This window comes from Pecten maximus, chromosome 8 (assembly GCF_902652985.1).
Source record: "Pecten maximus chromosome 8, xPecMax1.1, whole genome shotgun sequence".
Taxonomy (NCBI): Eukaryota; Metazoa; Mollusca; class Bivalvia; order Pectinida; family Pectinidae; genus Pecten; species Pecten maximus.
The window spans coordinates 27,507,389-27,519,773 of record NC_047022.1 but is presented as its reverse complement, the minus strand read 5'-3'; the positions used below and the strand labels follow the sequence as shown (position 1 = coordinate 27,519,773).

The window sequence follows — 12,385 nt, the reverse complement described above, 5'->3', positions numbered from 1 at the left end:
ATTTAATTACAGTGTTTAGCAGTTCTTGATATTACCAGCGGAAATCGGTACAATCCAATCTTTACAAATCATGAGTAAGAGTGATAGTGTTTTCCTCTTCAATATTCCAACATTGTTTTTGCCGATTGGAGCTTTACAACTTCCCTTTTGAATTCCACTCTTTGGCAGTCCGAATATACATGATATAATAAGGTAGTACAGGAAGTGGATCATAGAGCGGTTTATTATTTTACGGCCAATCAACAATTGTAACTAACTTAGACTAACAATTAACCGTTTAAAAAATCCCTTGTATCGAACTAACAGGTTGCAAAATAGATTAAAGTACAGTATTCCAAAGGGGATTGATAGTCAAAATCATTCGGACTAGTACTTTGGGTTTTGGTATTATACGGTACGATTACGGTATGTGTTGTTTTACCAACACTTTGGAGCAAAATGGATGCATTTCTCAATGTAATTATGAAACGGACTATATTGGGTTAATTTTTTAGAATAGAATAGAGGACCGTATTGGAATTTTTTGAAAAAAATCCGTGTTCGTTTTGTCGACCAGTAACAACGGATGACCCAATTAACATCTCTTCACGAGTTAAAACCATACAGGAACACCAAAGTCATCTTAAGAAGACCACGCCTGTGTGCGCGATGTATGCATGTCGTGTGTTTTGGGAAGCTGTGGTATGTTAAAGCATTGCCCTGTTTTCGTATGGCATTTATGAAATATTTGAACGCCAGAGATTTGTTAGCAAACGACATAATGCGCGATAGTGCAATATGATGTGTTTCTTAGCAAAGCTCTGACGTTCAATATATCATTAATGCCATACAAAAGCAGATCAACGCTGATATTTACATTCCCCTTACATTTTCAAAATGTTTTTCGCTTAGATATTATATTTAAAATTCATAATTCCTGCCTTACCGACAGTTATCAAAATTGTTGGTCAATAGATTGAACAGCTGAAACATAGTTAATTTTGTTTAACATTTCATTATCAATATAATGCGCCCATGGCATATTTTCATAATAATTAATGAAGACCAAACTAAGTCCTCGCTGAAATTTATGTTTAAACAATGCTTTCATTTTCATATCGGATACAGTTTAGTTCTTGAATGTGTTGTATAAATACGCTGAGAAATGTATCGAGTGATGCATGGTATTTAAACGTACATCAGCCTTCAAATAGACTAATTAGTGTCAATGCCACGCAATTGTAAATATTTGTGTTTGTCTCCTAGCTTGTGATAGCGAGAATTAGATGGCGGCTTTATAGTGCTACCTCACCGAAGCATACTGCTGAAGACACCATATAGGAAAAGGTATAAACGTTTTGGGGGTAATACACACCTCTGATCGGTTAATTTCTTAACCAATCTTTATATACAATATAGGAAAATCTTCTGACGCCCACTTCTACAACTGTTTTACCTTCTAACGGTCACTATTGCAGCTGTTTTTACCTTCTAACGACCACTTATACAGCTGTTTTTGCCTTCTAATGACCACTTATACAGCTGTTTTTACCTTCTAATGACCACTTATACAGCTGTTTTACCTTCTAACAGTCACTATTGCAGCTGTTTTTACCTTCTAATGACCACTTATACAGCTGTTTTACCTTCTAACAGTCACTATTGTAGCTGTTTTTACCTTCTAACGACCACTTATACAGCTGTTTTTACCTTCTAACGACCACTTATACAGCTGTTTTTACCTTCTAACGACCACTTATACAGCTGTTTTACCTTCTAACAGTCACTATTGCAGCTGTTTTTATCTTCTAACGACCACTTATATAGCTGTTTTTACCTTCTAACAGTCACTATTGCAGCTGTTTTACCTTCTAACGACCACTTATACAGCTGTTTTTACCTTCTAACGACCACTTATACAGCTGTTTTTACCTTCTAACAGTCACTATTGCAGCTGTTTTTACCTTCTAACGACCACTTATACAGCTGTTTTTACCTTCTAACGACCACTTATATAGCTGTTTTTACCTTCTAACAGTCACTTATACAGCTGTTTTTACCTTCTAACGACCACTTATACAGCTGTTTTTACCTTCTAACAGTCACTATTGCAGCTGTTTTTACCTTCTAACGACCACTTATATAGCTGTTTTTACCTTCTAACAGTCACTATTGCAGCTGTTTTTACCTTCTAACGACCACTTATACAGCTGTTTTTACCTTCTAACGACCACTTATACAGCTGTTTTTACCTTCTAACAGTCACTATTGCAGCTGTTTTTACCTTCTAACGACCACTTATACAGCTGTTTTTACCTTCTAATGACCACTTATACAGCTGTTTTTACCTTCTAACGACCACTTATACTGCTGTTTTTACCTTCTAACGACCACTTATACAGCTGTTTTTACCTTCTAATGACCACTTATACAACTGTTTTTACCTTCTAACGGTCACTATTGCAGCTGTTTTTACCTTCTAACGACCACTATTGCAGCTGTTTTTACCTTCTAATGACCACTTATACAGCTGTTTTTACCTTCTAACGACCACTTATACAACTGTTTTTACCTTCTAACAGTCACTATTGCAGCTGTTTTTACCTTCTAACGACCACTTATACAACTGTTTTTACCTTCTAAAAGTCACTATTGCAGCTGTTTTTACCTTCTAATGACCACTTATACAGCTGTTTTTACCTTCTAACGACCACTTATACAGCTGTTTTTACCTTCTAACAGTCACTATTGCAGCTGTTTTTACCTTCTAACGACCACTTATACAGCTGTTTTTACCTTCTAACGACCACTTATACAGCTGTTTTTACCTTCTAATGACCACTTATACAGCTGTTTTTACCTTCTAACGACCACTTATACAGCTGTTTTTACCTTCTAACGACCACTTATACAGCTGTTTTTACCTTCTAATGACCACTTATACAACTGTTTTACCTTCTAACGACCATTGATACAGCTCGGTTTTTTTCTTGGATGTTTGATGATGCTAGGTGTCAACGTGTCAAACCAAATGTAAAAATATAGAAAAAGACAGATTACGAATTAAATTGGTACTGAAACTTTCATGATCTTCTAATTTATAATGTTTCAAGAGTTGTCTTTGTGTTCCGCTATTATGGTACATTTTTACCACTGGCTATTATTTTACATTTTCTTGAATAACTTATAAACATTTTTTCTTCTGTATTTCTATTCACCTCACTAGCATGAATCAATATCGTACTTTAATTTCGTTAAAATTGAATAGAAAATTGAAGTTGATTATTGATAGAAGTGTATACTAACTAGATAGTTATTACACGTACATGTCTTCATGAATTCATATTAAGCGTCGCAGCATATCAATACCAGTTATTTATACTTCACGTCTAAATGACTTTGAAATAATGTATTGACATTACTGTTGATATATCCATTTTGTTTTAAGATTATAAAACACCTTGAATAAGTCTAGATAAGTTTACTGGATTAAACGTACTAGGTATAAACACATCTTATGGGTAATTGTGTATTACCGAATTTAACAAGAAAATTAACTTCTCGTGGATATTTGATGGAGGTGACCTTTATTAGCATACTCCAATAACCCAATTATATTTTTGATTGCTGAAATAATAACTTTAGAGAAGAAAATTACTTTTACAATGACTTTGAATGACGAAAATCTGCTGCATAATACCAAAAGTGATTATATGTGTCGATACCGGTTATTGAGAACGTATTATCAGTAATTAGCGGCCGTAATGACACCACCCGTGTATAGTATAAAAAAGAGACAGCGGAGAGCTACATTGATTCATGATCAGGATTGGCACCGAAGATGTTCTCCCTTACCTGCTGTCTTCTGCTCACCTTCGGGTTCCTGGTAAGTACCGAATTGTAAGGGTGATATATCCTTAATTAGATAACGTGCATTGCGTGTGAGGCGGGTTGTATTCTTAACTTGAAGTTAAAACACGTGCATATACAAGAAACCTGATTTATAAAACCTGAATTAGGTCACGTGCATCGGTTGTAAGACTTGCATCATTGACGCTAGTTCAATGGACCACGAGCATTAATTGTAAAGAAGTTTATATTCTAAATTCTATATATTAAAATCACGCGCATAATGTGTAGGGAACCTTTATCTTTAATCCTTAATTAGATCACATGCATAGCGCCGAAGCTTTATTAGAACGTACCTAAATGTATTTAATTAGAAATAATCTACTTCAGCGTTATTTTACGTACCTTAATGAACTTAGAAATAAGTTACTTCATGGTAATTAAATTAACCGTAACATACTTAGAAATAAACTACTTGATGGTAATTAAATTAACCGTAACATACTTAGAAATAAGCTACTTCAGGGTAATTAAATTAACCTTAACATACTTAGAAATAAGTTACTTCAGGGTAATTAAATTTACCTGAACGAACCTAGAAATAACCCACTTCAGCGTAATTTGATTTACCCTAACGTACTTAGAAAAAAACAACATCGTTGTAATTATATTTACCTTAACGTACTTTAGAAATAACCTACTTCAGCCAAATTAAATTTACCGTAACGAACTTAGAAATAATCCACTTCAGAGTAACGTGTTTATCCCAATTTCTCTTATGTGGTAGATTATTTGGTTTTGTAAGTGGTTTAGATAAATATACGTAATAGAAGAAGTAAAAAGAATAATAAATAAATGAAAAATTAAATAAAATGAATTTGAAAATTATATAATGATAAAAACCCTACCGTAATATCTAGGACTCATTGAATAAAATATATGCTTTGACACTAAAATATTTACTGTATGGTTATTTGGAATACTGCTTTAAATAATTCACATTTTTATTTTGTTATTAAATGTTTGAGTTCAAGCAAATTTCAGGGATTACATAAAACGCTCCGGTAATTTTTAAACACCTTCCCGAGAAAGGAAATTGGCAAGTATAACTGCCGATGGTGACCATACACTTTGTGTAAGCTAACTAGTAAAAAATACAAATGTACATGTACGTAGTGGTTAGATGGGTAGGAACACCACTTACAAATGTATATGTTGTTTATATGGGTAATGGCACCACTTACAAATGTATATGTTGTTTATATGGGTAATGGCACCACCTACAGATGTATAATGTTGTTCATATGGGTAATGACACCACTTACAGATGTATATGTTGTTTATATGGGTAATGACACCACTTACAAATGTATATGTTGTTTAAATGGGTAATGACACCACTTACAGATGTATATGTTGTTTATATGGGTAATGACACCACTTACAGATGTACATATGTTGTTTATATGGGTAATGGCACCACTTACAGATGTATATGTTGTTTATATGGGTAATGACACCACTTACAGGTGTATATGTTGTTTATATGGGTAATAACACCACTTACAGATGTATATGTTATTTATATGGGTAATGACACCACTTACAGATGTATATGTGTATATGTTGTTTATATGGGTAATGACACCACTTACAGGTGTATATGTTGTTTATATGGGTAATGACACCGCTTACAGATGTATATTTTACATATATGGGTAGTAAATTAACTTACAGTTGATCTATTGTACCACCTACAGACGTTTATGAAAATGTTGTTTTTACCGTACATATTTCTTTCTCGTGTTGATTTTTACGCATTTTATTTCAGATCCCGACACACACTGGTGAGAATACCTTTTTACATCGGACTATTTATTGCATTGTATATCAAATATATCATCTCATAATGATATTCAATGGTTACATTTGTGGTAAAATAAAACATCGCTTTTAGTTTGTAAAGTAAAAATAACAATATCAGGAATTTTCAGTAATAATCATAAGAAAGGTAAATCCTTTGTAAAGACAGACGAGTGAAAAATAGATGAATATCCAAATAATTCAAAACATTGTATACTTGTATCTTCTCGATTTGTGAACAGGACTGGAGATGACGAGATGTAAGCTGGACATAGCCTTTATTGTTGACTCCTCCAGCAGTATTTGGATTAAAGACTTCGAACGCCAAACATCCTTCATCCACGATGTTGTCGACTCTTTCGCGTCTGTGCCAGAAGACGTCCAGATCGCGGCGGTGTCCTTTAGTAATCACGTTTTTGACGAATTCAAATTTAATGCCTTCAGCGACCGTGACGCCATTCTCGATGCTGTGAACAACATCCGGTACAGCAAAGGTGACGCCACCAGGACATACCTGGCCATAAATCGCATGCGCACTGACCTGTTTGCCCCTGGCAATGGAGCCAGAGATGATGCCGTACATGTAGCCGTTGTTCTGACTGATGGAGGTACCAATCCGGGATCATACGACCAGTACTCGAGAAATGAGGGCAAAGCAAAGACTCAAGAAGAGGCTGAGCTGGCAAAACAAGCTGGAATCTACATGTTCGCTATAGGGATAGGAGATGGAGTGGATGAAGCAGAACTCAGAGGCATCGCGTCGGAACCAGACGACAAGTTCTTCTTCGTCGTGGACAATTATGACAAATTGGATACCGCACATATTAAGAGTCTTTTGGCCTGTCGTGCTTGTAGAGGTAAAGACCATGCAAATATCTTTGTCTTATTCTTTGTTCAACATATGGTGTATGTATAACATAATTATAAAGGTGATATTTACTTGTTTGCTTCGTGAACAACCATTTCAATCCTATAAGTTAAGAGACAAGTAGTATCTCACCGAGGGTATTTAGAAACCAAACCTACTCGTGTTTATGAGTATATAGTTAAGCTATTTTCAGCTGCCCAATTCGATTTTATCATACCTTGATGGGTTGATTCTGTTTTTGTGATTTGATCAAATTAACTGATGTAATATTTATTTCACATATCTCTATGCAATCATCAGACTTATATGAAATCATATTTGTCTTTCGATAGCACCGACGTTTGAGTTCACAACAACCAACGCACGCAGAGCAGCGGATTGTAAGTGTATCGATAAACACACATTTTTTATTTGTAAACACTCAATTTTCCATTCTCAAATTACATACACTTTACTAGTCTCATTTTAATGTCTTGTGGATTAGTGAATATGAAGATTCATGTATCATAAATGCTAACATTATGATTTTGGTATACTAAAGTAGGTAAAGGAGACGAATATAAAGAACGCAAGTCAAACATACATAGTTATACCTTTTTGTTCTGTTTGTAACTAGCTCGGTACAGTCGCCAGGTCTCTGCTGAAAGTGCAAGAGAAGGTGAGTTAAAATAAAGCCATTTCTTTACAAATTCCGGTATCTTTAACCAACGGGGTTACTCCTGATAAACATACTGCCATGCATAGATGTTGTAAAGAAACATGACAATGTAATCTACACCGATCAATATCAATCGAATAATTATTATTTTGATCAACTATGTTATATACATTTAGACATTAATGCCGTATTATGATGCATGACATACGTCCTGTGTCAAGGTAACACGTGTTTTAGTCATGGTTAAGCATGTACTTTTATCAAAACAATTCGTTAATTTCCGCAGTAAGCTGGTAAGCCTGGTCCTTTTGTGTTCAAGAAAAACTGAAATAATAGGATATATTTCTTATCAAATTTCTATTTGTCGCTGCGTAGTTCATAAACCTGATGTGGGAGAGTTTCATCTTATAATGCCTGGTATGCTATATAGACACAGTTTATACTATAAGTCCCTATGCCGATGAAACCGAATGAACTACATCTTTCCACTCCGTCTGTCTTGTACGTATGTACGGACGTAAGGCCAATATTTGTAAAGTTTGTCTGCACTCTAGCGGCTTCATTCCTTGAGCGATTTTGATCAAACTTCACACAACGATAAAAGACCATACTATTTCGTACAATTTTGAGTTGTTAGATCAAGGTTAAGATTAATGTTGCTATTTATAACGTGAACCGGTAGAGGGCACATTGCACAATACCCAGTATGCTTATTTATCTTATTAGTATCCCAATGAGACCCAGCTGACATCATTTTATCTTATTAGTCTGCCATGTATACCTAGTTTAGATCAGTTTATCTTATTAGTCTGCCATGGAGACCCAGTTGATATTATTTCATCTCATTAGTCTGCCATGGAGACCCAGTAAATATTATTTTATCCTATAAGTACTCCATGGAGATCCAGTTGATATCATTTTTTTCTTATCAATATTCCAAGGAGACCCAGCTAATATTATTTTATCTCATCAGTATTCCATGGAGATCCATTTGATATTATTTTATCTTATTAGTCTGCCACGGAGATCCAGTTGATATTATTTTCATCCTTGACGAGAGCACCAGTATCCGATCCCAAGACAATTTTAAGAAAGAACTTGATTTTGTTCGAGATGTGTCCGATATGTTTGATATTGGACTGGATATGACGCATGTTAGTGTAATCACATACAGTGACGAAAGCCAGATGCGCTTCACCCTGAGTAAGTACACGGATAAATCGAGCCTTGAGAACGCCATAGAGAACATCGACTGGTCCACCGGAAACACGTATACGAACAAAGCTCTGGACCTCCTTTTGTCGAAGAGTCTGTCCGAGGTCCGCGAGGGAATTTCCCACATAGGAATTGTCATTACGGACGGAAAGTCTACCGACTCTGACAGCACAAAACAGTCTGCACAGAACGTTCTAGCTACCGGAAACATTGAGATGTTCGCTGTTGGTAAGCATTGGGATTCCCGATATGTCAATGTAAATCATGTCAACGAATACATCCCATTACTAATGTGTGCAGTTTAACCCTTTGGGTAAATTTTCATATAGATACTTCAACTTAACTGGCGTAATAAGCAACCACTCACTGGTGACACTTAGGTATGTTGTGGCTGAAACGTCCTTCATTAATGACTTTTTTATTGGGAGCTTTCTGTGATTCTGCGATATATCCAGGTCAATCAACAACGTATTGGTATACATTTTAATAAAATCGTCAATTTTTTTCTTAAACTATTGTTCGATATGTATAACATGTAAAACATCTGATGTCAATAATTTTATTGATATAAGAAAACATTATACTTGCTTTCCAGGAATCGGAGATGCGTACAAACCCGAGTTGGATATCATGGCGTCTAAGCCGTCCGAGGATTATGTATACCAGATCGATAATCTGGATGCCCTGGACTCCCTTAAGAACAAATTTGCCTTCCGTATTTGTAAAGGTAAACGACCATTTCACTGGCTGTTTTGGTGGCATCAATAGTTTGGTTTTGTACCATATACCGTCCGATCAACAGCTATTAATAGTAAAGAACGACCGTCATGCATGTGGTGTATTTTGGGACGCTGTGGTACAATTTTATGCTGGTCTTTGTCTTTTTGAGATAGTTCGGAACTGATGTTGACTTTATAGATAGCATTAGCGTATAATATAACCGATTACCGAGTACATCTTTTATATTTCAGCCGTGTTGTATTACCTAGTTTTTAATTTCCTTCTCTGTCATTTTTCTAGAGCAACCTGGGTGCAGTTTGGCTGAAGGTAGGTGTTTTAGTTTTGGTGCATGTACATATAAGTAAGGTAAGATTGAATCATACACATCAGTTAATGGAACGAAAGTCTTCAACATGGGTTCATCAATTAAAAACTAAATGTTCTTGATTAAATGTTTGCAAATAATCAATGTTTGTGCTCTGTCGTGGCAGGATGCAACCAGTACAAAGCTGATATTGTGGTCATTTCGGACGCCTCTACAAGCATCGGCGATGAAAGCTTTGCAAAGCAGAAGGGTTTCATCGCTAGCATTGTGGAGAAATACAACATAGGTCCAGATGGTGTTCAGATCGGCATGATTTCCTACTCCGACGACGCTCATACCGACTTCACTCTAAATAGATACTCCTCAGAGGCTGAAACATTATCCGCCATTGACAAGGTGCTACATATTATTCTCTATGATTTCTACATACATACTTCATACATACATACATACATACATACATACATACATACATACATACATACATACATACATAAAAAATGTACATACATACATACATGCATACATGCATGATGCATGCAAGCATACATACAATGTTAACTTCCATTGTAATGTTTGCATTTCTAAAGTGACAGTCAGATAAGAATACAGGTGATAGAAATCCTTACTACCGCTTTAAATACAGTTACTTTGTGTCTTTTCATATAGAAACTGTTTAGGTTAAATGCATATTCCCGTGGTTTATTTTGTGTTAACATTGAATTTTGATATTTGCAAATATTCAGGTAAAATATCTGACAGGGGTGACGTACACTGACAAGGCGATTGAAATGATGACAGAACAAGCATTTACATCCGGGGCGGGAGCACGTGCTGGTGTACCCAAGGTTGGCATCGTAATTACAGATGGCGTATCACGTGATCAAGTTAGGACACAAGAAATGGCGAGAAACGCAAAGGCTCAAGGCATCACTCTGTTTGCCATTGGTAAATTATTTTATAATTATCAAATGCTATTTTGGATGTCGAAACATCGACGTTCTAAAGGTATTTCTTTAATGGAAGGATTCCGGCTAAGTGATATCTACTTAAAAATATCTTCATATGCAGATTTCATATATATAAAAAAAACCGTACGATCGCTAACTACATAATACTAAGTAATACAGTTTTGATATTGTATCGTAAACCAAATAATTAAGCATGCCATATACATTTCCGAATTTTATAGTCAATAATATTCTTACACTGTTCTTTTGTATTAAAGTACATTGTATTTAACTGCGTAAATAAAAAAGGCAGAATTCATTGGTTGACATACACATACGATGTATTACACTTTAATACATTATCTAAATCAGTATGATGTATAAATATAGGTGTTGGCAGTAGCATTGATTTAGACGAGCTCCAAGGAATAGCTTCTGATCCAGCCCCCTACTTCACGTTCATGGTGGACGACTTTGCCTCCTTAGTAGACCACGAGGACATCCTTATAAAAAAGACATGCGCAGGTTCGTGTTGATATATTGCAGCCACAATTCCTTAAGTTTTGATGTTAATCCGGTTTTTTTGTGTGTTTCAAGAATTGATTATCCAGATAGACAGTTTTGTTACTTTCATTATTACGTTTTCTCTTTCTATAACTCTACTGTCGTTTCGGTTAACAAATGAATCCTCCATGTGATATAAGCCGATACACTTGTTCGTTCATGTTTAGATCAGAAAAGATGACAACATCAATACGTCTCTTCCATTGTCTTATTACAGGCCAAGCACCCGCACCATCAGCCAAGAGGGAACTACAAACGGAAATCGAGGATTTGAGATCTCTATTCCAAATGCTGGAAGCTAAAGCAAAGCGTTGATATGTTATATAGTTGGAATTTAAAAAGTACCTCACCCAGAATTCGCTTAAGGAACGAAGCATGCTTTTAATAAAAGAAACATATTTCAAAGTGTTCAAGCTGTATTGTGATGTAGGGCATCTTAGTAGTATTATATAGTTAGTACTTACTATTTACCTACACTGTATCACCAATACGTGGACCCAATAGACTTTACAGAGACTACATTATATATATATATATATATCTAACACAGAGGGATGACGGTCACCAGTACAGCTGGTATACAACCGTTGACAAGTGTGCTTGTTAAATTGTAAGCATGTCTGATACCCTACAAAATTGAATAAATACACTGCATTTAATGTTTCTCGACAAGTTTTGTTTTTCTGCGTTATTAATCATGGAAACTTTGACCAAGCTTCTACTGTTGTTGATTATGAGATATTTTGTTTTAAGTTTGATCATCACCTCACAAATCATATACGATAATTTGTATTGACACCTGATTCGCTATGGTAAAATTAGTATTTTTGACTGCGTCCCAGAAAAAAATTGCTAAAACATTGACACAAGCCGGTTGTAAAAAAATGTTGACCAGCGTTGAACATCTGAAAGCGCCAAAACTTTCACATGCCTGATAAAGCGTCATTCTGATGGCGATTGTTGTGGAACACTTCTCCAGCTTGAGAAGATTTCCAAATCAAACGAAAGTCTTCTGAAATGGCTTATATCTGATTATTTTCAGTTATTCGAGTAACAAAACGATTGTTCCATGTCTGATATATCTCGATTACATATACAGTTTCCCGATCCTTAGTTTTCCTTATTTACAATATTTACAACAAAATGTTCTATAGGTGATATTCTTCTACGGTCAAAGTGTCTTTGGGTTTGCCACAAAGCCAAAAGAGCTGCACATTGTATTCTTCTGTAAGTTACATAAGAACATTTTTATCATTTTTTAAAGTCACGTCACAGTACACTGTACTATGCAAAACAACAGATAATTCAAACAGAGTAACGAAATCGTAATTTGACCTCAAAATAGATAAGACGACGGCAAGCTATGAACAAAGAATTGATTTTCAAAGAGACCG

At 35.3% G+C, this 12,385-nt stretch overlaps 1 protein-coding gene across 1 annotated transcript; it reads left to right on the top strand.

Annotated features, from left to right (window-relative positions):
• The first annotated feature begins 5,941 nt into the window (after positions 1–5,941).
• On the top strand, positions 5,942–11,650 carry LOC117332239 (collagen alpha-1(XII) chain-like). The gene is made up of 10 exons (XM_033891124.1): positions 5,942–6,548; positions 6,892–6,939; positions 7,176–7,217; positions 8,232–8,660; positions 9,028–9,159; positions 9,453–9,479; positions 9,644–9,873; positions 10,224–10,425; positions 10,818–10,952; positions 11,209–11,650. The coding sequence occupies exons 1-10, from the start codon at positions 5,942–5,944 to the stop codon at positions 11,304–11,306; spliced, it is 1,950 nt and encodes a 649-aa protein (XP_033747015.1). The 3' UTR covers positions 11,307–11,650.
• The last annotated feature ends 735 nt before the right edge of the window (positions 11,651–12,385 follow it).

Coding starts and splice junctions, on each gene's coding strand:
- LOC117332239 (XM_033891124.1), top strand. CDS start 5,942: ATGACGAGATGTAAGCTGGACATAGCCTTTATTGTTGACTCCTCCAGC. Junction 8,661..9,027: donor CATTGAGATGTTCGCTGTTG/GTAAGCATTGGG, acceptor CTTGCTTTCCAG/GAATCGGAGATGCGTACAAA. Junction 10,953..11,208: donor TATAAAAAAGACATGCGCAG/GTTCGTGTTGAT, acceptor GTCTTATTACAG/GCCAAGCACCCGCACCATCA.